At 42.5% G+C, this 26,404-nt stretch overlaps 1 protein-coding gene across 1 annotated transcript; it reads left to right on the top strand.

Moving 5' to 3' along the window:
- Positions 1 to 2,278: 2,278 nt before the first annotated feature.
- Positions 2,279 to 23,649, top strand: WIF1 (WNT inhibitory factor 1; the record flags this gene model as incomplete). Its single annotated transcript, XM_009574152.1, has 8 exons — positions 2,279 to 2,387; positions 8,340 to 8,480; positions 12,377 to 12,472; positions 14,119 to 14,214; positions 15,566 to 15,661; positions 19,754 to 19,849; positions 20,469 to 20,564; positions 22,825 to 23,649. Coding segments are annotated over 8 exons (852 nt in total), but the record flags the coding sequence as incomplete, so codon positions are not given.
- Positions 23,650 to 26,404: the final 2,755 nt, after the last annotated feature.

The raw sequence follows: 26,404 nt of genomic DNA, 5'->3' as shown, positions 1-26,404 counted from the left end.
TTAGGCACTAATCACTGCTATGCCTCTACTCTGGTTAGAGGAATTCCTTCACTGAAAGGTGGTGAGTATTGTGGCTCATGCAGCAATCAGTCCTCTTTCCCACAGCGATCTTTCTTTTTGTCTTTGTCCTCAGGCATCGTTTCGACTCTAGAAAATGGGATACCAGTTCCTTTCCTACAAATCAGGGCTCTGGCTCACAAGCTGACCTGCTACAACAGCGTGGCTGGAATGGAAATATGGGCGTGGAGCTATTTGGTCTAGTTACCAGTTGTTGTTTACTAGAATAGTAAGAACATAATGTTTTAATATCCCAACCCATTATGACCTGGTTTAGATACAACCAAACATCAAAGCTAACCAATGAGAAACAGACAGTACAGCACTGACTCACTCACTGTACTATTCTATAGATGTGTGGAGACATATAATTATTTTTCTGAACCAAAGTTTTATTTGAAAACAAAAATGTTCACAATCTGACTTTATGGCTTGTTTTCATATTTTGGCATGGTATATTGTATTGGAAAAAATGTCTTTAATTAAAAGCAGCCTTTTGAACATTACCCCAGACTTCAGTTTTCATCTCCTGTTTAACTGCTTCTCTCCATGTCCCCTCTCCCTCTCACATACCCTCCATGTGTTTAACCCACCCTTAAAAACTTTCATTGCTTCCTTCCCTATTGTTTTGCGAGTCCTCCTCTGAGGTCTCCATGCCTACACAACACCCTCTGAAGACTGTCTGTGCAGATTGTAGCCCCTGCATGCTGTTTGGGGTCTCCTTGCTGTCCCCACAGAACGAGTCGATGTGCTGCCAGGGCTGATGAGGAATTTCATAATGACCTTTCTACCCAGCCCACAAGTGCTTTGCTGGTGTCATCAGGAGCTACAGGGAGATGTCTCTCACGCTGCCGGGGCTTCTGCTCAAGTTAGCAGAGCACAGCATCACAGAAGGGCTGAGCCTGATCTGAGCCAGGATATTACAGGAGAAAAAGGATGTCTTCTGGCTAAGGACATTGACTGCCATCTTGTACACATAAATTAACTACCATTTATCAGCCCGAAGCTCTCATCAATTTTTGGCTTTAATCTCTCTTATTCCACTATTTTAGCTAAAAAGCAGCTAATACTGTGTACTATCAGTGGGTTGCTGGATGAAGACACATATTTGCCAGTGCCCATGCTAAGGTTTCACGTGCTTTTCTGAGAGCAGCAGGTACAATTACCTGTGATCCCTTATATGCTTCAGGGTAAATGAGAAGCCAGACTTTAGGGTAAAAGGTTCATTTCCACTTGCTCTGCACACCTGCAGCCATGCCATTGACAGTAATGGAAGCCTCCAATGACTTGCTAAGATGCGTATATCTCAGGTGCACGTGGTGTGTACATCTATGCTGCAGATGCATGACGTCACTTTGCATTGAATATGAAGAAATATTGAACAGATGACTCAACAGAGAGGCCAGGGTCCCATGGAAGAAAGTGCCAAAGCCTACAATCTGTGCCACAATGCAGGTGCATATCAGGAGTAGGATGAAGGTAGTGGAAAGTAGTTTTTAAATCATGGCAACACCTTTTGGGGATCGCCAACACAAATCATTTATGTTGCGGTTAATAATGAGTGACATGAAGCCAACTCTGTAGGAGAGCTCTCAGCTCCACCGTTGGAACAATTTAATGAACTGAGGTTGAACAAAGCAGTGTTGGAGCTGTAAGCAAGATACATGTCCTTGCATGGCACTCCAGTATTGTGGCACTATTCCCCAGGGCAGTGTGCTGTGCTGTGCAGATCAACCAAGAGCAAGCTCAGATATTCTCACGCCACAGTTGGTATTACGCATTTGAGTATGTCCTTTAAGCTGCGCTTGTGGTGCAGGCAGGTATCCAAGCCCACCAGTCAATCCCAGGAGTATTCTGCCCAAAAAACAGCTTTAAGAGTTAGCTTACTGTTCATGCATTTTTTGTGGTCTGCGAGATGAAAGGTGTGGGTTGTAAAAAACGTCTGCTCTGTATAACATTCATTCACTGTATGCATGCCATTTTCCTTGCTGTTATGCTGCATCCTGATTACTGTATGGTCACTTACAATCTTTGAAATAAGAGGAAAATATTTGAAAATTATGCTTAAGGTAAAGAAGCACTCAAGGAAAATAATAGAAACAAATCCAGTGAATGGCATAATGAAAAGTGTGGTATTTTCTGCTGTAGTTTATATGCTAAATAGTTTGCTGCCATGAATGCAATTATAATACATGTCGATTTTTTTTTTATTTTGTCATAGGCTGAGTACTTCTACGAGTTCTTGTCTTTGCGCTCTTTGGATAAAGGCATAATGGCAGATCCAACTATAAATATCCCTCTGCTTGGAACAGTTCCTCATAAAGCATCAGGTTTGTGCTGTTGATATTATAAATTGTGTTCCTGTAAAAAATATTCCACGGCCAGTAAAGTCTAAATGTCTTATTATGAATTGCAGTTCTGAAGTTTATTGCTAAAGAAATGCTTGCCACAGAGCTTGACATTGAGCAGTTCATGAGTGCCTTGCCTGACTACAGCAGCATATTTTGTCTGAGCCAAGTCACATGAAGCTTTTATGTGTAGATAAATGAGCAGAGACTTGTGCAAAATTGTTGCATAAAATTCATGTGCGTGAATATTATTACTTAAGTTGTGCAACTTTTGGAAAACAAAATCTTTGATCACTGTAAGGAATAGTTATCAAATTATTCTGTTTCTCAGAGGTTGCAGTTTGTGGACGTTTTACTTGCATTTGGGGTCAGCTGTTTTCACCAGATGTTCAGCTCAAAGACACAAGTTCTAGTTTAGGATATTATCATTTACCACTTTTCCCTTACTTGTGCATTCTCAGTCCTTCACTGGAGCTTATAGCTCCACAGCAGAGGCTGAGCCCAAGCCAACAATGAGTGCTCCAGAAGCACCCTGGTGCACAGTGAACCAGGTGGGGTAAAACAGCTTTCCATGAGAGGTTATCGAATCCACTTTGCTCTGAAGTGAATGAATAACAGTCTACCTGATCTGTTCCAGGGCTAATACGTGGTAGTCTCTGGCAGAAAGGCAGAAATGTACATCTGGGCGACAGTAGTGTCTTAGTGATCGTGGTTTCATGATCACCCTTAGCCAACCTAAGACCACGTGGGAAAAATGGGAAAAAACTGAGAAAAAGAATGAGAGGATGGGGCTGCATGTGGATCCAAGTGGAGCACTGATACACAGGTTTACATGTTTGACTGGTCGTTCTTTCTCTTCTCTTTTTTTAATGTATAAATTCTGAAAGTTTGTGTTTGATGTCTTCCATTTTCGGCTTGTAGTAGAATGGTGTTGAAGTAATGTTGCAGCACAGCTTTTTGCTGTGGGACCTGGAATTTAACATTAATGATTGGTCTCTCCATTCACTGCGGACTGAATGAGTGGTATTGAAAATGGATTTGGATGAAGAGTGCTGTAATATTTGCACCATAATTGCTGCAATTTAATTGATTGTAGGCCCAATAAATTGGCAAGTAAGGACATTTACTCTAAATGTAACTAAAAAGGTCACAAAGGCAAAATTCTTGTTAAGCATTGAGATTATTTCCATCTCCATATAAAGCAGGTGAGATATGTGGGAAGCTCTGCACTCAGCATCCTCTAATAAAAGCTACTTTCTCCTTTAATTTTTAACTATCTAGAAAGGCTAGACTAAAGCGACCGCCTTCTGCTTGTGTTTAGGAAAACATATAATCTACAAGTGAAGGGAGGCTGGAGATGAGATCTCACAGTTCCAGCAGAAGGTCTGTTAACCATCGTGGTAGGAGGTTCTGATTAAAGCCAAAAAGGACTTACCCTGTTTGCAGCAGTGGTACCTCAGTTCCAAGACTAATATGGGCATGTCCATGGCTTTTCCTTACGTGGAGCATGTGCAGTGCACCACCACACTTAGTGTATATAAGCTGTATTTAAGTCCTGTTTGGCATTATAGTGAGTCTGGTGTTTAACAGCAGTTGATAATCAGTACATGTACAGTATTTGAAGCATGTACACTATTTAACAGTGAGCCACTAGCATGATGGTGTTTGTTTTATGCTGCCTGCTAGCTGGCCGAAATTAACTAAATACCCTTAAATAAATACATGCTATAAAAATAGTGAATGGTGGCTACTTTGTAGTTATTTCTATAATTTATATGTTTGCAAAACTGTTCTGACAAATCTAGTCTAGTTTGGTGGAATCTATTGCATTACCAAATAATTTTTCTACACATATGCATGTCAGAAGAAATTCAGTCACAAGCTTGTATTTAATAACAAATCAAGAGTAGTAAGTTATTTCTTGAAAAAGCATTTTAGCCCGAAAGATTACACTAGACAATTAAGGAAGAATAAAAGAGGAAAGACAGCTGTATTAGACATGAGAGTGGGAAACAAGAATGAGGATTAACAGTTAGATATCTTACTCAGAGGTAGTTGAACCCAGTGGTCTTGTCAAAATCAGTGGACTTTTAAAACTTCTTTGAGGATATTTGCCTACCACAATAAAGCATAAGGATGGCTTTAGTGCTTTAAGGCCTGCCTAGCCTGCATTTTGTCTCATGGCCAACAGTGGCCATAAGAAGACCTGTAGAAGAGCAAGGGGAGGGCAAGCATATGTGATACTTCTGTTTACCCTCTCAGCTCTGACTAGCTTCAGCTCAGAGGATTTCCTGAGTCTTAAGTGATTTGTCTTTTTTAAAACCCCACATGGGTTACGAATCTCTTTCCAGTACTTATCCTGGCTCTTCTTGGGTCCATATAATCTTCTGGTATCTCCAATGGCTTTGGCAAGGAGTTCACTGCCTCCCATTGCATGAAGATCCCCCTCCTGTTGTTTCGAGTCTGGCAGCGACAGCTTCATTTGATGGGCACTAGTCCTTGTACTGGTAGAGACAGCAGTCAATCCATACGGTTGGTCCTATCCATGCCAGTCATGATTTGTAGATGTCTATTATGTCCCCCCTAGTTCTTCTCTTTGCCAGGCTGAAGAGTCACGGCCTACTCAGTTGCTCCTCATTGGATGCAGCCTTGCTGTCCTTCTCTCAACTTTATCAAGTACATCCTTAATGAGATGATGTATTAAATTATCATTAAATTTAAATTAGATTTAAATCACTTGGGTTCCTTAGGCTCATTTGAAAATCCCACCCCCAAATCCCAGGATTGCTACCTGATTTAGCATTTGCAACATAGGTATTGTTGCACCTAGCCACATGGTAAGATGTTAAGATATGGTGAGAGGGCTGGAGAAGATGCCTTTCAGTGAGAGCTTAAAGAGCTAAGACTACTCAACTTGTCCAAAAGAAGATGTTTGAGAGGAGTGTGGATACCTGTCCAATGAGAAGAGGCTGGCTGCTCGTTTCATAGGGGAAAGCCTGCAAAGATCCAATGGTTCAAACTGAGGTCAGTAAGTTCAAAACGAAGTCAGGCGTTTTTGGTAGTGGCAGTGATTAATGCCTTGAACACCACACTGAGGAAGGTCAAACCAGCTATTGATCTGTGCCCAGAAGAAACGTAGTGGCCTGTAACTGAGAAGGAGCTGGCCTCCTAAGTGACCTGAGCCATCCCCTCCTGTCCCTGTCTGCACCAACCAGTGCAGTGCCGTGCTGGTGCCACCGCTGCAAGCTGATGTGCCTGGGCTGCCAGCACAGCATTGCCTCGTGTGGGTCACACAGCCCCCCCAGCCCACTGGTCAGGCTTAGGACACCTCCTCTCCCTGCCCACTGTTGGTGTTGACACATTAAAACGTACGTGCTGAGCAACCAGGCTTGGTGCGAGAAACTGGTGCCTTCTCTGGGTGCAGCAACATCTCTGCTCACTCTGCCATGCTGGTAGAGAGGGACAGTGGGCTGCAGGGCTGTGCATGGACTCCCAGTCTTCTCCAGACCCTGCATGTCTGCTTCTACTGGGATTGGTAATTCAGAGATGTCCCATAAACAATCCCACCCCTGAGACTGTAAGTGGCTTTTGGTGGTGGCTTTTGCATGTTAGCCAAGTGGGTAAAGCAATTGCCTGCAAACTTGAAGACCTGTGCTACCAACACAGGAGTTACTTTCAACCTGCCTCTACTGGAGACAATTTAGGGAACCTCATTTTCCTGAGCAGAAGGAAAAGACATTAGCTCCCAGACAAAAGGGATTAGACCTGCATCCTCCACATCCCAGGAAAGCATTCTAATTACCAGCTAAAATTAAATTAGATATAAACCATTAAGTTTCCTTAGGTTCCTTTTCAAATTAATTAAGTTGTCCTCACTTCTGCTAGAGCCATCTGCTCTGCAGCCCTGGGTGCAAGTGCTCCAGAAGATGCAGAGTATAAATGTGCAAGAGAGGCAATTCTGTGGCCTGGTGGTGAGATGATGATTAGCAGAGAGAAGTCCTGAGCTGTGATTCCCTCTCCTTGTTTTTAGCTAGTGATGGGCAAATGTAAACTGCATCCTGAATTTGGGAAGCAGAGACCAGACCTGAGATTTGCCCTGCTGCAGCCCTGCTCAGCACTTCGGTAGCCCACAGGAGCTCACAGCCATAGTTCTGGATGCAAGGGACTTTTGCTCTGTGCTTTGTTTTGACCGTAGTGCTGTCGCATGCCTGTTCAAGTAGGCAAAAAAAGGCAGGGATTCAGGCAGAGTTTAGGGACTTTATTTCAGCTCTGAACCAGTACAGAGCTCAGCCAGGATCCAGGTGCTTATTGCTTGTAGGAGAGTCCTTTACTGTATTTCTGTGTGCCTAGGAGTTCAAACATATGCTAAGTTCAAAAATATGGATGCTTCTAGGGTGGGGAGTGCTGGAATAAGGGGTTTCTGACCTGTCCCCTCAGACTTTAGCCCTAAGGGATGCATGCCTGGTCTTTGCCCTAGGCATTCAAACCTATAGCCAAAACACAGGGGAGATCAGGGCTTTGCTACCGATTCAGTGAAGTCTAGATACAACTCTAGTGCCATCACTAAATTTCTGCCATATCTTCCTCCTCGTAGCAATTTGTTCAGCTAAGCCACACACATTCTAATGCAAGCACTGATTTCCTGCACTTGTGCTGTGAGAAGGTTACTACAGTTTAAGAAGTTCACTGCATTTAAACTGTTTTTAATCCACTGTAAGAGTTTTCTTCTTACCATATGGTTACACACATTTTGTAATGGTCTTTTAAAAGATGTGTGTAAAAGTGCTTCAGTAATGAAATTGCTTTATAATGAAAACTGAAACAGACCTTTCAGCCTGTAGGACTTACCAGAAGCAGAATGTGCTTCAGCAATAAATTATTCTGTATTATACCAAGGCAACAAATAACAAAAATTGCCCAATTAAGATTTGCAAAATTTTTTATAACATGCAATTTAAAACAAGCCAAATGTAGGGCTGCTAGCTCAGTATTTGGTTCTGAAATCTCAGGCCAGGCCAATTTCAGAAGAAATGAATAAACAATTTCTATTAGCTGGATCTAACTTATAAAGCAACTAGGAAGAGCCAATTTTGAAGAAAAGAGATAAAATCATTTCATCTGAAGATTATTTAAGATCACTTGTGACAATCACAGAGGAGCATTCCACAGCTCTGAGGTATCAGGCTTGCTTCCTCATTAAAATACTCCAGATTTACTGGCCTTAATTATTTACTTAAACTCTTTATAGTTCATAAGTGTTTGAATTCTTTTCCTGGAAAGGCAATCTCCAAATATCGCTACACTTCACAAGTTCTGTTGGAGTGATGTGTCTCTGTCTTGTTTTTAAATATTTGCACCTATGGTCTTATTTATGAAGTGTACCATCTTCCCAGCACTTTATGGAGTAAGTTTTCATTAAATCAGTATTTTATTTAAGTATTAATTGCAATATCCAAAGCAGCAAAACATATCTAAAGTAACTTTTTTCCCAAAATGTATAAGATGTTTTTGTAGAAGTTGTGTGAGAGCCTGCAAGATTTAGACTCAGAAGTGATCAACTCAGCTTAGAAAATTAAATATAGACTTCCAGGCTTGTTTTGGTGTATCCTTAGATACCTGCACATGAGTAATTGCCTTGTCTGCAAGCAAAAGTATGTTTGTGTTAAGATTGCTGTCTGTGCTGCAGACTGTTGGGGTTATGTCAGTAAATGAGCGCAGGCTCATCTCCTGTGCTGCTGTGCTTCCAGTCCTGGAGCCGCCTATGACTAAGGTGATCTGTGTATCTCTGTGTTACAACTTTTCATCGATGCCATTACTCTAAAGCTTAAATATGAATATTATCTCTATTTTTTAGTATTTTGATGTATGCTTTCATATGCATATAGATATATGTGCATGTAAATATAAATATTATTGTTATTATTCTCCTTTAAGTTGTTCAGGTTGGATTTCCTTGCCTTGGAAAACAAGATGGGGTCGCTGCATTTGAAGTGAATGTGATCATAATGAATTCAGAAGGCAATATTATTCTCCAGACCCCTCAGAATGCCATCTTCTTTAAAACCTGTCAGCAAGGTAACGCTAAAGAGGACATGCCGACATACCGTTAGACCTGGTCACCTAACTTTCTTATGTTTCATTCAGGAAAATGGCTAGAGAAGATGGAAGTAAAGTGCTCACACAATGTGTAGCAGTGGTGGTGAATGCCAGGCTGTTCTGGCTCTGTCTGTGGATTTGGTGTTCATTTACCACGTTTACTAACCCTTTTCTTACTGTCAGCTATGTCTCCCTTAGCAGACTGGGTTGGAGGCATTTCGCCTTCTCTTCACAGCTCATCACGTCAAGGATGTTGATAGAAATGTATCATGTGAGAAGCACCTGTTAGCAAATGTTTTCAGGTGCTTGGAGGAGAGCTAGTCCTGTGAAAACAAGCTGAGGCTAACATTTCCAGAAGTGGTACATAATTTGAAGGACTGAATTTCTGGGATCTGTAGTGGGGACACTGACTTCAATAAATACTGTGTGGTGCCTTAGTTCAACAGTTCCTTAACTCTCCCCTTGCACATACAAACCAAATGCAAAAATCCTAAATCAGAACATTTTTGCAAAATTGGCTTTACCTTCTCTGGAGCTCAGATGGCAGCTTCTTGGTTTTGGATACAGGTAAGGTGGTGGAAGCTGGTCCTCAATACTTGCAGTCATCAAGCAGTAAACACACACAGGATGCGCTGGTAGAAGAAGGGCACCATGAAGTTATTGCAGTGTTTACTTGGAAAGGAGGGAACCTGTTTAATCAGCCAGTCTATGAACCATAAACACTATGTAATAAGACTTTCTGGATTAATTTGATACACTACAAACAACTATAATTATCACTTTAAACTGAGGCTGTGGAAATTGAAAAATCAGTATCTAAGATAAAGCAGTTATCCCATGTCGTGTGCAATTGTATCAAATTAACCCATGACAGGCCTAATGTACAAAGAGTGAGATTTTTATTCTTCTCCTATTAAATCTGCATTCCCAGTCCCACACTTTCTTCTCTGCGCTCTTTTCTCTGAGCTGATTGGCTGTAGTGTGGCTTCAAAGAGCAAGCAGCAGGAGCAGGAGTTGTTTATTCTTTGAAACCTCGCTACACCTAAATAGCAAAGCTGCTTGTCTCCTTTGAAGCCTTGCTGCTGCCAATTAGCCCAGGGAAAGTGAAGGAGGGGGAGAAGTGGACAGAGAAACAGGAAGGAAAATGGGGGCTTAATGGAAGTAAAATCAATCAGATCTCGTGTACGAAGTTGGTTGTCTGATGTAAATACAACACAAAACATTTGCTATCTTTTTATTCTCAGTTCAGTTCAAAGATACTGAACTTAATAAACCTTGGAAATAGTGTTGGGGTAATCTAATAGGAAAAGCAAAGTTCTGTATTGTGGAAAAATGTGGTTTTAACAGAGAGGGCTCCAAACTCAGTTTAGTACTAGCATTCATCCAAGTTATCGTTTCTGTGCTTCTTGTCGTTGTTGTTATTGTTGTTACTATTTTGATATGAGATGTAATATTTAACAGTTCAGCAGTATTGCCTCATATGGCCTCTCAGGAAAGCTGGGGGTGATTATTGTCCCAGTCCTTTGTTCCCGGAGCCGGCTGAGAGATGCAAGGACGATTTCCCAAAGTCTAGAGGTGGGCAGAGAAGGAGTTTTCTCACCTTGTCTCTTTCAGTGCATACTGGGGTAACTCCCGCTCCTGCCATCTGTCCTGTGAGGTGGACACCACAGTGTTTTGGGACAGATGCTGAGAAGGATGAGAATGTCCTTACCGGCTGGTGTTAGAGTAGGGGTGAGTTTCCTCCCTCTGAAAGACATTGTTCGTGGCGAGGAGTTCCGATTCCTCCTGCTGGGGCCCTGGTCACTGTTTCCAGTCATTCTTGGCCATCCAGGAGGGCCTCCGCCAGAGGAAGTGAGAGGAGCAAGGGAGCAATTTTGTGGGAGAGGAGAGGCTTTGTTGTGGCCACACAAAAAATTATGTTTTCCTATTTTTCTGTTTGAAATGGCATGTATTTAAGCATGCATTTTCTGTAATGAATAGCAGCTCTGCATTCGGGTACAAAGAGAGAAGCATTTCCAGAAAGAGTCCTAGAGTAGAGTGTTGGAACACAATAAGACAAAAAAGCTTTTACCACTATTACTACTGCTGCAAACAGCTTTGCAAAAAAAAAAAAAGCAACACTTTTTGCTTCATGTATCTATGGCCTTGAATGGAAGAGTGTTTTAAAATTATACCTTTCCTCCTCTCTCTTTCCTGTTTGTTTGGCAGTTGTACACAGCATCCAGCCACCTGACCAGTACATCAGATTTTCTTTCCTTTCGCTTAGTCTCAGAGTTACCCTTCACATCCCACTAAATAGGGAGCTATAACATGAGTGCAGCAGAATACTGCTTGTAGTTATAGCAGCCGTCATTTCCTGTGGCTCTAATCAGCTGTTAGATAAATTTTCAAAAATGAAAGTTTATTTGTGTATGAGTCTAACTAACAGATATGTCACCTGACTCAAATTTTAGAAGAAGGGAGAATCATTCAAATTTGTTTAAAACCAGGGTTATCTTTTCCTCTGTTTGAATAGAACTTACAGTTTAAAGAATCTCTGTGGGCTGCAAAAATGTCTCAGGCAACCTGACCCTCCTGAATTTAGAGACATCCTGCTACTTCTTACCACTTTAAACAAGTGCACTTTAAAGGCTCTAACACTTGAATTTGAACTCAGGTATTATTCAGTTGGGAATCAGTGTGAATCAGTGGTACATCTTTACAGCCTATGGATGGTAGGTGCCAGCACTTCCTGATGAAATCAGGTGACAAGGCAATGGAGAAGAATTAAGGATGCTGTTGGCAGGTGTTGTCAGTCACGATGTTTACAGCACTGTTACACTAAAAAAAAAAAAGACAATTACTGTCTAATAGATGACCTTCAAGTTTGGGTTGAGATGGTTGCAATAAGATTGCTCTCTGAGTTTCGGTCTACCCAGAGTTTTTTGAACCTTCTCACTCAGAGTGTCACGCAGCATAGCATCAAGATGAGCAGGTCATGCCTACTCTACTGAAGCTGCCTTGTGGCCCTGGTATCACTGATCACAAGTCAGGTTCACTTTTTCTACAAGAGTAGGCAGCCTCTCCTGCCTGCCGCCTTCTCTGTGAGAGATCTAGGAAGGTATTTCGAGCAATTGGTTTTCTACCCAGCAGTCATGTTTTCATGGGGTTCCATAGGGTTCAATTGGTTTTGCCTCTTGTTCGATGGTCTCTGGTGTTTTGAGGATGGTGATAGTACCCAGAGGTATTTCTCGTCGTTGCATAATGCAGCCAGTGTTCCCAAATGATTTAACCAGTGTTTGATTGATAGCTGAGATGTGAATGAGTTGGATGATGATGGAATGCTTTCATCTTCCTTTCTGGCCTTCTTTCCTCTAGCCTTGAAGCTGACTCTTTCATTTAAATACAGATTTCATCACTTTGTCACCTCAGGAGTAACAGATGTAGCAATTAATGTAATGCAAGCTGCAGTGCAGTCTACTTAAGGCTGCAGAAATTGAAATTGGTTCTGCATACTGAGGGCAGGTCTAACCAGCCATGCAAGTCCTGCACTGTCTGCTTGTTTCTACGTGGAGGAGAAAGTGCTGGATTGAGCAGAGGATCCACATTACTCGTGCACTTACGGAACAGCAGAGCAATGGAAATGCACAGTCAGTCAACAAGCACATCGTGTGTTTGTCTGAATAGGTGATGAAACCTCTATCTGTAGACTAACAAAAAAGAAACTAATTTCTCTTGAGGAAGTCTTAGCTGAACTTCCATTTCTGCCAGCATTTGCCTGTCTGTCAGCAAATACTTTTACTGTTGTGTCAAAGGAATATATTGATCCTACCGAGAATTGGCTGATAGCTGAAATATGTAATATCCAATTAAGATTGTTGTTATATTTTCTGAAGCGGAGTGTCCAGGAGGATGCAGAAACGGAGGGTTTTGCAACGAAAGACATGTCTGTGAATGTCCAGATGGATTTTATGGGCCTCATTGTGAGAAAGGTAATTTAAAAAAAAAACTTCTCAACTGTCTTCTTTACCATAATCTCAACAAAACTGTAGCTACTGCACTGTAATCTCTCCTAAAAGAATGGCCTATTCTGAAGATTTCATATATTTTGAGTCCACGCATGTAAGAGAATTACTATCATTATCCATGGTCTAATGGAAACATTAATTGCTTACAAGAAAGATGTTTTCTCTCTAAGAGATTGCTTTTGACAAGAACTGACACAATAGTTAAGTGATTCTTAATCACAGGGAATCCATCTAGTAAAAAGATTAAATAAAATTCTTCTGCTAATGAGGACTAGCTGGGAAGCAAAGCACAGGACTTTTGTTGTTCAGCATTTGTTTATTTGGAGATAATATCTAATTTGGAGATAAGATCTAATTTGGAGGCAGGCTGGCAACAAAGATGGGAAGATGAAGGAAAGAGTCTCCTTTTCCTTTTCATTAGTGACTAACAGCCCCAAATGACATTTCCAGGAGTGAGGGACCAAGAAATTGAGTGACTCGGTGAGGAAACTAGCTCTTCTTCCTATCTCTTCCTTCATCTCCCCCAGTGGCAGACCTTCCCTGGGGTTACTTGAGATGGAGCAGCCATCTTCCGTGGGCATCCTATTCCAATCGCATCCTTCACTGAGCTCCCAGACACTCTGGCTACATCCAAAATATGAAGTACAAAGGATGAGTTCTCTGGCCTGGAGGCCAACTGGGACGGTGCAGTTTGCACTCGTATGTTTAATAAACTCTCTTACGCTCCAAAAAACCACCCTCCAAAATACCTTCTGGGAGGAGCCCATGGCCGCTGCTCACTCCAGGGCCGTGCCTGCGAGGGTTTGCCAGTTGGCCAGGGACAAAGCCGTGCCAGGAATGGTACCAACAATTTCACAGGATGGATGATCCTGTGCCCCCACTTGGCCCCATGCCTGGGTGCTGTTTAACTCACTAGTATGGACCCAGCCTCCCTCCGTGTACCAATTGTGGGCAACCACAAAATGAAGCATTGCCACCTGACATGCCTCCCTGGAAGAGCCTTGAGGGGTGGCCACAACTGCAGAGAAGGCTTGGGAGAGCACCGGAGCTCTGGAGAAGGTTCATGGGGAGCATGAACAGTTTGGCCACCAAACCAGGCCACGCGACAGGCTCCCCTAGGCTAAATTAGGTATCTATGCTTATGCTCAGGTATGCAGAGGGAGAAGGGAGGGTTCATTGTAAAGCCTGCCTGGGAACCCCACTGCATTGCTGACACCTCTGAGCGCAGCCCCTAACAAGACAGTCCTGTCTGCAGAGCTGAGGCACCAGCTGCAGTACCAGTTATAGAGAGGCAGGGGGACTTCAAATATCCAGAGGGCGTAGGTGGGCACTTTGCTCTCCCCAGTTTGGAATTAAACTGTACAAGAGGCAATTTCTGCTTACGTATGGAACCAGATTTGAAGACAAATTCATCTTCACTTTTTTAGTAATGCTGTATACAAATTGCCAGATACAAACCACCAGATACCCCACTTACAAAAATGCTTTACAAAGGTGACTTGTTACATTCAGTAGAAGGAAAAGTAGCTTAAGGAGACAATGTGCTGCGTATTCACATAGACAGTTACTATCACACCAGCAATGTTTTTTCTATTCTTCCTGCTCCTCAGCACTCTGTGCTCCTCGCTGCATGAACGGTGGGCTCTGCATTACACCTGGCCTCTGCATCTGCCCCCCGGGGTTCTACGGCATCAACTGCGACAAAGGTAACTGCCAGCTAAAACCCCTGGGCTCTGTATCTGGCAGCCACTCTTTATTTCCCTGTGTTAGTTTCCCTCTAGGAGTAGATTCTGGAAAGTCAGGCAAGTGATTAAGTGAGTAAGTTTTCAAAGTTTTGTGATTCTTCAATAGATGCTCTAGCACAACCTGGGAGCTGTTGGAAGTGCTTTGGCAGCTGAATGTGCAGGCATGCATATATGCCAGCTCTGGGAAGGGTAATTCAGATAATCACTTTAGTTGATCCACTGAAAGCTCTGGGACCTACCACAAAATTCACGTATTTCTGGCCTAGGAAAAAAAATTTTCTCGATTTGAACTCTAGTTTCCTGGAGTAAAATTAGTTTTACTAATTATTAAGTACATTAATTTGCTGTATCTGGACACATGAAAAAATAAGCAGGCTATTCATTTTTTGTTGCTGCATTGTGGCTCAGGAAGGATAAAAAGGAACAATCAGTTGTTCAGAACAGTCATTTGGAGCAGTCCAAGCTACCACATAGAAAAAACTAAGTAGTTTCCTGCAGAAATATAACTGACCTGCTCATGGCAGAGCAGATTACAGAACATCACGTTGCATTTATTGATGCAGAACTGTATGAAGTAAAGACTAAATGCAAAAGGTCCTAGTGGACTTTCCAGCAAAATAATGGGAACCTTCCTAGGCCTTTAGGTATGCTTGCACATACTGTTATTGTCAATGTCCTTCTGACTTGTATCTAGTCCTTGATGAGACTTTTACCCCATTTTAAAAATGTTTCAAAAGTGTACTGTAATGAAATTCTCCCAATGTCTTGAAGGATTAATGTGAATCCCAGCCTTTTGGTGAAAAGTCACACCTAACACAATGTAAGTAATTTGGCCAGTGAGAGACAGCATTTGCATCTATGTCACCACACAGCAAAAACTAATAAAGGTTTCTTTCTAGTCAAGGCATTAATTAAGAACGATAGTGAAGTATCCTCTTGTAGAAGTAACTTCCTGTCCTAGGTTATGCTCTTTTTATCAGACACTGGCAGTTTCAATAGCAATAGTGACTTGATCCTTCAGCAAGCTTTACACGTGAGGATTGATAAAGGTGTAACGCAATCTGTCCTCGGGGATCTCACTGCTGTATTTTTCACTTGTCTCTTTCTATATTGACTTCTGTGTGTGCCCGTGTAAAGCATTACATAGGAAAAACCACATTTCAGTCTTCCTTTGTAAACCAGATGAAAAGATGTTAATGCAACTTTTTTAAACCTACTCTCAATGTTTATTTATGATGAGCAGCAGAAAACATGAAGGCCAAGTGAGACTGAGTTCGTATTAGTGACTTAGTTCATTCCTGTTTTGTTTCAGCAAACTGTACAACAACCTGTTTCAATGGAGGAACGTGTTTCTATCTGGGAAAATGCATTTGTCCTTCGGGCTATGAAGGAGACCAATGTGAAATTAGTGAGTAGCATCTCCGTGTGCTTGCTTTCACTTACATCAACTTATTCTAGTGTCGGTGTCTGAATGATGAAGTGCTACCTGCCTCTGCTGGGCTCACAGCGAGGGTCTCACACAACAGGTTGGGGCACTTGGAGAGTCAGATGCTGCATGCTTTCAAAGGAGTTTCCTACTGCTAAGTTTGACTTATTGCTAGACCATATCATCCCCTGCCTTGTTTTGTTTTTACTAGTAACTGGGCTTGGTAACAACCCTCAAGCCATAAGTATGCAAGCAATATTCTGTGGCAGACAGATGTGCTGCTGTGCCGAGCCCGCGTGGAGCAGCTATTTTCAAAAGTTACGGCAATTCATACTTGTGCACAGCAGATTAGGTTTGAGCCCACACCTCTGAAAGGGCTACTATAAGCTGGGAATGGAAGGGTTTGGGGTAAAGGGAGGACTGAACCGTAAGAGCTGAGAGCTTTCGCTTAATGTATTAAGTTGCATTCACATGGCAACTTGAAAATCCGTGTCACAAACATCAAAAGACTTGCTATTTTCAGAAGTTTAGCATCAAAGCAATTCAAAATATTTTAGCTCATGGTTGATCTGAGTATGCTGTGTAAAGCTGGGGGTGGAGATATGGCCAGGCTGGAACAGACCTGGGAGGTCAGCTGTCAAGTATTTGATCTCACTAAAAGAAGAGTTTTCTCATAGCTCAGTTAAATTGGATTAATTCTATAGTTCCCCACACTTGAATAGAGTATGAGCATTTCAGTTTTGAGAACGTACACCTGGGTCATTCTTTCTGGGCTTAAAGCTTCTAACAGGATGCTGTGCGAGGAGCTTCCCCTGCTGTAAATAATCTCACTGCCATTCCCCAGTGCCTTCACAGGAGCATGGAGAGCAGCATTTGGCCTGGGGGAGCCCGTAAGAGCTGATTTCTTAATATGCATCAGTAGACACAGGCTCTTCTCACAGTTATGAAATTTGTATCATCAAATAATTTGGAAACACACGCAAATAAACTCTAATGCCAATACGGGACAATAAATGAATTCCTGTGCAAAGAAAGAACACAGATACCGTAAGACCTACATTTTGCACAGTATTTACATGTAGATAAAGAGTAGACTTACATAAATGTTTCACCGTATCTCTATACATTACAAGGCATTTTGCAACTCCTTTTTACCTAATCAAAACTGGAGCCAAATGGAAACAGTAAAGCTTTATTGTTATTAAATTAATGAAGATTACCCTTTGATATAAATTCAGATCAGACGTCAGCAAGAACAACAGTGTGGGTTTCCACTGAATTTACCTTTGCTTATATCAAGTTCAAATTTGACATTATGACAGAACCTCATTTCTTTCTTCGGTCCCCAAGAAGTCAACTACTGATACTTCTCAGATGATGAATAAAGTTTGGTTCAAAGTTTGAGAAGCATGTATTTTATGTCAGTGGTGGTTTTTTGAGGAAAATTCTTAGAACTGATATCACAGCACATATAATTAAGGGTGCTCCACTTAATTGGTCTGTCCCAGGGGCTCTTAAGCTCATTGTTGTCTACTGCTACTTGGGATAGGTACAACTGACTTTGGCTTCTTGCAAAGGCTTACCTGTGCAATGCAAATTAAATTAACTAAAATACAGGGAGTAAACTAATTTCTGTACAAAAGAAAGAAAAAAAAATTCAGGATCAGAGTATGCTGAGAGCTAAACTGGGATCATGTTGATGAGAGCAAGGAATGCTATGCACTTGCCTTGGCTTTTGTAAAGCTGGGACAGCAATTGTTAGACTGTGATTGATGGCTGCTGCCACCTCTGGGCACTGCACCAGTGCCAGCACAACAGTGGAAGACTGCAAGAAATGCTAGACGAGTCTTAGAAACACCAGAGGAGAAACACAACTCAGTCTCTTAGATCCGGGGCCAGCTACATTCAGTCATGGGGGTCTTGAAATAACAAGGGGAGAAAACCTTTCAACAGGCAGGAAGCCATCTTCTGAAAACTGCAAAGTTCTTTTTTTGCGTTTTTAATATTGTTTAAAGATTTGGAGTGCTTGTCTAATAGTTGAATCACTCTCTAAGACTCCTGGGAAATGTACTGGACCCAGTCTGCAATACTAACGAGCATTCACAGTCTTCCAGATTTTTTCTAGTTATAGTTTGCATTGTCTCTAATTAGTGTTCCAGTTTGAGCCCAGAGAGTTTTATTTTGTTTTGGATTCCTCCTCCATTTGTCACCAACTGTTTTGTTGCTTTTTCTGTTTCTCAGTCAATAAGAGAAAGAGTTATTACTCTTTCCTTCATTCTGTGAAATAATTTAGTCCAAAGTTAATTGAGCTGTGCTGAGCCAAATATTTGCCTAATGTAACTCTGTGGAAGTTTGTATCACACCTTGACCCATATTCTCCGGATTTACTTCAAGAACTAGGAGAATCCCTGGATTTCCTTAGCATTGCTCTTTTCTGTCATTAGTTTCTTCAGATCCAAATGCTTGCAAATTAGAATACCTACGTGTTCCCTCTCCAGAGGCTTCTGCAGGGAAATAGTGCTTTTGCAGAAACTCTCCTTAGCATGGTTTGTTCCATCAGCTGGTTGTGAAGCTTGTTTCAGGGCTATTAAAATAATTATGCACATTAGGAACAAATGTTTCTTTTATATTGATGATACACACATGCATCGCAGAAGTCTGATGGGGTTGAGAGCTGAGCAAGTGCTAACTGGGGTATTGAGCTCCCAAGGGGCAGGCTGTGATCATGAGATGAGTGCGTTTGCTGAGGTTTTCAGCGCAGCAAGCCAGCAGTGGAAACGATGAGTGTTGATGCTTAAATTATCATGTGCAGGTCTCAGTTAACATCCTTTTTTTAAAAAAAGGAAAGGAAAGGAAGCAGGTTACGGTTTTTGTTTGCTCACAGATTCAGGTAAATATTAGTGCTAAATCTAGGAAGGGCTTTTTTTTCTCTTTTCTGAAGAATCCAGAAAATGTTCTGGGATTAGAAAAGTTGAAAAAAGGTTTTGTACGACAGTGAGAAAAGCTGCACTGGTACATACGGCCACCAGGGAGGCAAGTGTGTAGCTCCTGATGGCCCGAGAGTGCCCAGGGACGTGGCGGTGAGCCTCCCTCGGCCTGGGGGTGGCCTAGCTTGTGGCCGCTGTGCTCACCCTTCCTAGAGACGAGTGAAGATTTAATTAGTTCAATAATGCAGACAAAATTCTAACACGGGATTGACAGTCTGGTGATGGGAGACTTGATGTTAAGTTTGAGGAAGGCCCGTGGTGTGAGTCAGGCCCAGCAGGAACTTGAGTGTGGATCTCCTCCACCAGCGTGGACCTCCTCCCGCCCAGGAGAGCCAGGGCCAAACAGCGCCGTCAGACCCAGCCGCTTCCTCTGGCAAAGTGTGAATGTGAGGGAAAGTAATTTCCGGACCAAAAGCCTTGAAAAATGTCTGCCAGTTCTAATTACTGTTACCAAAGATGCTCTGTTCTTTGCAAACAGGAAAGAAGGGCATGGCTTTTTTAATGCGCCTTTAGTTTCTGAGCTGTGGTCTGGAACAGTCCTCATTGCACCATCCACAGCATCGTGGTGCTCCACAGCCGCAAGCTGACAGGCCAAGCCAGTCTGTTTACTGTCTGCAAGTAGCGGCCATACCTGTCAGTTCCTGAGCTTCCTAGTGCTTAAAATCTCTCTTGGACGCCACCAGATTTTCTTCTGCTTGTGCCCCCCTGGGTATGGATCCCACTCTTTGCAGACACGAAGTCTGGACACTGCTGCCTCCCCCACCAAGGGTGAGGGGAGCAGGAGGCAATACTGACCGGTCGTGTGGGGGACTCTGCGGAGTCCAAGTGGCACAGGTCTGGGCAAAAGCTGCATGGACACACGGGCTTTGGACATGACAAATTATTGTCATATTTTCAAAGATATATGCAGAAGAATGCGTATAAATTGGAAGCACAGACTTGCAACAGAGTCTTCCTGACAGATCCACAGTGCACATTCCTACGCCAGCTCCCGATGAATTTTTCGGGTCAAGGCAGGCTTCTTAGACACTTGTCTCTAGCAGGTGCCGGGGACTAAGATCATTGGTTTTGTGCTTTTGATTTCTAGGTAAATGCCATCAGCCCTGTCGAAATGGAGGCAAATGTACTGGTAAGAATAAATGCAAATGCTCCAAAGGCTACCAGGGAGACCTGTGTTCAAAGCGTAAGTACCAAAGCCACTCCATCAATCCTTGTTGTAGGAGCATCAAGCTGGCTGTACAGTATCTTTTTACACAATGTCAGCACTAATTGTTTGTTGTCAAAGTGTTTCAGGTTAATTTACTTCCTGGACATACAGTGTACACCAGACTTAAGGGAATTATGAAACCAGAAACATTTTTTACAAAAGCCTCCCCACAGTTTCTTCTGTACTCTGAGTTTCTGTAAAACAGCAATGTGTCAATTTAGTAACAGCAGTTTAGTAATAGAGAAATGCTTAATAGAACGACAATACATTGCAACATCAAAATCTAACGGGAGCACTTTGTGAGAGGGATGCTGGGGGCTACCCTCCTCTCCTGCTGGTTCTGGTGTACGCTCAGCTCTGCTGTTCCATCTGCTTCTCTCTGCCAGAGACTGAGCCAGACCTTGCAGGGAAATGGGGGGTGAAATGTTTCGGGGCTCTGCACACACTCAGTGCAAAGTCACTGATTTACTGTGAGAGCCCCAGCCTGTGCCAGGACCAACCCATCGTGAGGAACAACAGCAGGGAAAGCAAATATGCAACTCTGTCTCTGGATGAAATGTCAAGAGGTCAGGCGTATGCGCTCGCTTTCTTACAGCTGTCTGCGAACCCGGCTGTGGCCCGTACGGCACCTGTGCTGAGCCCAACAAGTGCCAGTGCAAAGAAGGCTGGCACGGGAGACACTGCAATAAAAGTAAGTGAGAAACAAAACCCAAGAGCCCATGTAAAGGCTCTTACATATCTGATGCCATACAGAAATGACTGCTTCAAGAGCCTTTCTAGCCTCATTAATGACACCGCACTTCATTTTTTCTAATCTTTAATCCAAACAGTAAAATGGAGATTTTCAATACTCCATAATTTTAACTACTTAAAAAAAACTTAGAATCGTTTAGAAGTGTTTTACCAAGATCACCCTTGTATTAGAAATTCCAGAATGTGGTATCAATCAGATTTCTAGATGACCTCATGTGTCTTCCACCCATGGTATGGAAGGGATCTGAAGTCCTTCAGTACTCCTTGGTAATGTCAGCTGGCTTTAAAATGTTGGGTAGGCATTTTTAGAAATAAAACTCTGTCAGGTTTTAAAGCGGATTAAGACTTAGAAAAAATGAAATGTCCTTTAGAAACTTTGGTGGAAACTTGAAAAGTTATCAAGACCTATGCTTACCGACTTTCAAGTTTTGTCCTCCTCTTCCCCACCCATGCTACACAGACCACAAAAGATATTGTCCCAAAGCAAAGTTAAAGTCCTTAAAATGAATTTCTGTTGTGCTTATTGACCCAATTATCAGTGAGGCAACTGATCATTTCACTGGATTTAAAATAGCACTATAAAATTATTTGAAATACAATTGGATATATCCAGTAACAACTCAGATTTAATTTTATATTTCATGTGCAATAGTGCTGTGACAGTAGAACTTCAAGAGACATTCCGTACATTCTCCTGTGAGGTATTAATGTTTAGCTTAAATACCGTTAGCTAATAATTCACATTTCATGTTTTAAGTGGCAATGATAAAAAAGTTGAAAAAATTTTCAGCTATAAAACCTACCAATTAGCCATAAGAAGTATGAATCTTACACTGCAGCATCAACTGAATGTTCATTTTTATTAAATGCTGTTGATGCGTGTGATTTGTATCGCATTAAAATGTATCAGAGTAAATATAGTTGTTTCATTAAAAAATGAGTATTATCTAACTAAAATGGATTATGCTGTGAAAATTAGGTTTGGGGAGTCTGCTTTTCTGCTGTTAGCTAGTGGACCTGTGTTTAAGTATTTATGTCATTCCCTGAAGGAGAAATACCATTAGTATAAGTTATGGTTAGAGAAAGTGGAAATCAATATGAACTTCATAAGTTCAATATGACCCTTCTGTTCTTGTAATACTCTTCTTATGTAGAACTCAGATAGCAAGTGAAAAAAAAAATGTACTATGGATGACCATCCCCAAAGAAGTAATTGCCTGTGCAACAAAACCAAAACTCATAACTACCATGTTATGAGGAGTCAATAGTCACACATTATTGTCAGCTCCATGGTTTTCCATCCATAATTACTTGGAGTTTGGATACAGTCCTGCTGTGTTTAGCATTGCAAAACTCTCTTTGTATTCAGCAAAGAAACTGAGAATAGGCCATTTCGATAAAATTCACCCCCATTTTAAGGGCCCATATAGGGCTTAAATTGCACATATGAGTCTGCATGCACTGCAATTCACTCTTTTCAGCTAAACCCAAGCATCTCCTGATCTTGAGAAGAGATTTATAGTTAATTTGAGAGACTTGCTTCACATTCCATGAAAACAATAGCTCCTTGGCAAAGCTGTTTTCTTAAAAAGAAGTGGTTAAAAAAAATTGAACCTGGGACTCAGTTTTTCAACATCATTTCCATGAGCTTTAAGTAATGAGATGGGTAAATGAAACTATAAATGATTACAACATAATACTTTGAATTCCATTTTTATTGTTCGTTTTCATTTTCCACAACAAAGCAGCTCTGCTAAGCCTGTTTCAGACTGCTTTTTTTTCCCCCTAGGTGTTTATTGTCGCTGCTGTTCTTTCTCTTTGCATTCAGCCATAAACCAAAGCCAAGCTCAGGTAGCTGGCGCAGATTCTCCCCGGCTTACACCCCTCTTTAGAGCCCGTTGCTGGCAGATCGGCATGACTCTCACCCACCCGGTGTGGGCTGTGCATGTGTGAGCCCAAGGCTGAGTGACAGCCTGGGTATGCTGATGGTCCCCTGGGCTCCCTGGCGAGGCGAGAGCATCCTTCCATCTGGCAGCACCTCGTCCATCCTGGGAGGCACAGAGAGGGGCGAGCGCTTGTGTAAGGCATAGCAAACCCCTTTGTTCAAACGGGGGGGACGGTTTCCACTTGAAATATTAGCTGTGGATTGCGAACCCGCTTCTGTGGTTTCTTTTCTCTTGAACTGGATAATTTTCCAGGGTACGGAGCCAGCGGTCTGAGCGCCCTGAGGCCAGCAGGCAGTAAGCACAGGCAGCACACGCCTTCGCCGAAAAGGGCCGAGGAGAGGCATGTTCCACCCGAATCCAATTATATCTGGTGAACTCCAACATCTGAAATGGTTTGTGTTACACAAAGTTCATAGCCTTCATTAACCTCTCATGGATTGAACGTTAAAACGCTGTTCATTACAGTTAAGATTACCGGCTGGAATTTTATTAGCTTCATTATAAACCACTGAGCTGATATTTACTATTCCTTTTAAGTTTTATAAATACTTCTATAGCATGATTATATAGGCTGCTTCTTTCAGTGCTTTGGATGGTGTTTTGTACTATACTTCAGTTACGTTTAAACTTCCTTTTTTGATTATATAGCTGCAAATATTTTCCAAAAATTAAGTAACAATATTCAAGCAGAAAACCTCGTAGATGCTAACCTGAATCATTTCAATGACTACAGATTTAATTTGCCTAAGACAAAGAAAAGGTGCATTTTACATTTTTGCTATTGTGTATTTAGACTTTCCCCTAAGAAAAATAAATAAATGTTGCCTAATTTAAAAACTGAATAACTCAATTCAATGTTATTTTTGGCCTTACAGTTTTGCAAAGTACTGTGTATTAAAAATACACGGCAATGGTGCCATTTAACCAACATAATATATTGTAAACAAAGTAGAACTATGATGTGTGAACTTTCTGCATCAGCTTGAAGCAATATAATATATTGTAAACAAAACAGCTCTTATGTAATAAACTTTTTATACTGACAATTATGTATAAAATAAAGATGCTGCTTTAGTTTTTTGAGTACTGCTCTATGTGGCCTGTTGCGGTCTCATCAGTGCTGGGTTGGGACGATGGTTTTTCTAGAGCACCCTCATAAAACAGTGGCACTGTGGGCTCAGTTTCCCTGTCTTTGCTTTTAGCCCCACAGCTCTTAAAAATGTTTCAGAATCATAGAATCATAGAATCATTAAGGTTGGAAAAGACCTCTAAGATCATCAAGTCCAACCATTAACCCAACACCACCATGCCCACCAAACCAGGCTCCCTAAGCGCCTCATCTACACGTCTTTTAAATACCTCCAGGGATGGTGACTCTACCACTTCCCTGGGCAGCCTGTTCCAAGGCCTGACCACTCTTTCAGTAAAGAAGTTTTTCCTAATGTCCAGTCTAAACCTCCCTTGGAGCAACTTGAGGCCATTTCCTCTCGTCCTATCGCTTGTTACTTGGGAGAAGAGACCGACCCCCACCTCGCTACAACCTCCTTTCAGGTAGTTGTAGAGCGCGATGAGGTCTCCCCTCAGCCTCCTCTTCTCCAGGCTAAACAGCCTCAGTTCCCTCAGCCGCTCCTCATAAGACTTGTTCTCTAGACCCTTCACCAGCTTCGTTGCCCTTCTCTGGACACGCTCCAGCACCTCAGTGTCCTTCTTGTAGTGAGGGGCAAGCAACTACTTCTTGTGCCTTCGCAAAGGAGGGGGTAGCACTGAAGGGCAGGTGTTTCTGTCCCTGTATTTGCCTTTCCCTCCCTCACTGCCAGCCCGTCATGCCGAGCTGGCCTGCCCTGGCGGATCCGGTACCCAGGATTTCTCCTCAAGCAGGTAACAGTCCAGCGCTGGCGATGTTTCCTGTTCAAGGGTGGTGCTCCCGTGTCGTGTTGTGTTCAGTCTGTATAAGGTTTGGGTGCTACTTCTTGCGATAGTCAAGGGTCACACAGTTTGCAATGTTCTGTGGCTAGGAAGCAATGAAAGTGATTTCTGTCTGCGCTGAAGAACAATACCTACTTCAACAAATGATTACTGACCCTTGCTATACTGCAGTTCTGGGAACCTTATTATCTGGGAGACAAATTAAAAAAATTAAAAAAACCCACATAATTTGGGGCATAAAATTAATCTTAATGAGTGAGAGGTTTTGCATTACAAAGGAAAAAGTCTAGTTTATTAACCTGACCTTGCTGCTCTTACTTAGTCAATGGACCCGTAGGCCCAGTAAGACGACTTGCTTAGGCCAGAGAGAGGGAGGACAGCTCTCTAAGGACCTGTTTTTATGGTGGGACTGTAGATGCTGCCCAGCAAGCCTGAGCCGACAGGAGACCAACCCCTCCATCACCACACATGGCTGCAGCCCTCCAGGTCCGGTGCAGGGAGAAATGTGGCTGGGGAAGGAGGAGCAGGGCCAGACCGGCCCCTTGTTACACCCTGGGTGATAACAAGAAACAGCCCAAACAAGGTGGCTTGGCTGCTTGCCTGATATCCTTCCCCAGGACGGCAGTAAAACAGCTCAGGTTGGCGGAAGAAGGAGCTTTCTTAGCATGGACGTGTGTAACAGCTATGGCTGGTGGGCTTCAAAGTGGTGGTGCCCCAGCCCTCAGTCTCACACCTCCCATGGGACCCCCAGCACCTCCCCGACCTCACAGGGGACTGGGGCGAGCCTGGGGCCCGGGGCCCTCGGGTGGCAAGGCGGGGCAGGGTATGACCTGCAGCCAGCTTGCCTCTGTGCATGCTGCATCGCTGTGCTGCGGGGGATTTTGACGAGCAAAGCCCAGTCCCCACAGCAGCCCCCATACTCTTTCCTATGTCCTGGCAACCTGTGGATCTCTCACCCACACCAAGGCTGTTGTTGACTGTGGTGAAACCAATTTTCCTTTAAAAAGGATAATCTGCTGTATCTACAGGCAAGAACGCAAAACACCCACTGCTGGTGTGAGCTGGGCTTTTCCTTTCAGCGGGGCCAGCAAAGTGGGCTGTGGGGCAGGAAAGGAGCTCAGCCTCTGCCCTGATTTAGGGCTCTCCTAAAAGCACCCTCTTCAAATCGAAAGAGGATGGAAAACAGGGAGCCTGAGGCACAGGAGAAGACACTTGGGTGATGAAAACCCAGGGCGGGGCAGATGAGGCCAGAAACATTTTTTGAGATTTTTCCTTAAAAGCGATGAAAGAAGGAGATTAATATCAGGCTGAGGTTAAATGTGTAAGTGCTCTATATCTCCAGGGATGCTCCAGGAGCCGTTTATAAACATGGATGTCACATTTGCTAGCTTTTTGCTCTTTCTGTACCAAAGATTGGCTTAAGCGATTGGTCACACGCTACAGTAAAAAGCACAGAAATGTCTTACTTAAAATTCCTCAGATATTTTGGCTGAACTTCTTCTGCTTCTTAGAAAGTGCTTCCTTAAAAATAACAAGTGTATTCTTTTATATGGAGTAATTTATTTTGCTGCTTGTTCCAAAGACACTAAATGCTGCTGCTTTGTGTTCTGAGTTTCACCACTGATTTTTGGAAAGATCATTAATCATGAGTAGAATATGGTCAGAAAGGAAAAAATATTCCTCAAAGTACACACTGTAACACAACTCTTGTTCTTAAATAACATCAACTTTTTACACGCAAATTTCCCATCACTTTGCCTTTAATGCCAGTGTGAGCACAAAGTTTCCTGTGTAGAGGCAGACCCCCCATGTCACAGAAGTTTTAAGTCAAAGTCTGTGATATCTGACAATGCTAAAAGAAGACATTAATTCCTCAGAAAAAGTCCAGCAGAAAGTTGGAAGCAAT

Source organism: Fulmarus glacialis, unplaced genomic scaffold (assembly GCF_000690835.1).
Source record: "Fulmarus glacialis isolate BGI_N327 unplaced genomic scaffold, ASM69083v1 scaffold2353, whole genome shotgun sequence".
NCBI classification, from domain to species: domain Eukaryota; kingdom Metazoa; phylum Chordata; class Aves; order Procellariiformes; family Procellariidae; genus Fulmarus; species Fulmarus glacialis.
The sequence above is the reverse complement of the archived record's forward strand: the minus strand, read 5'-3'. Positions and strand labels throughout refer to the sequence as shown.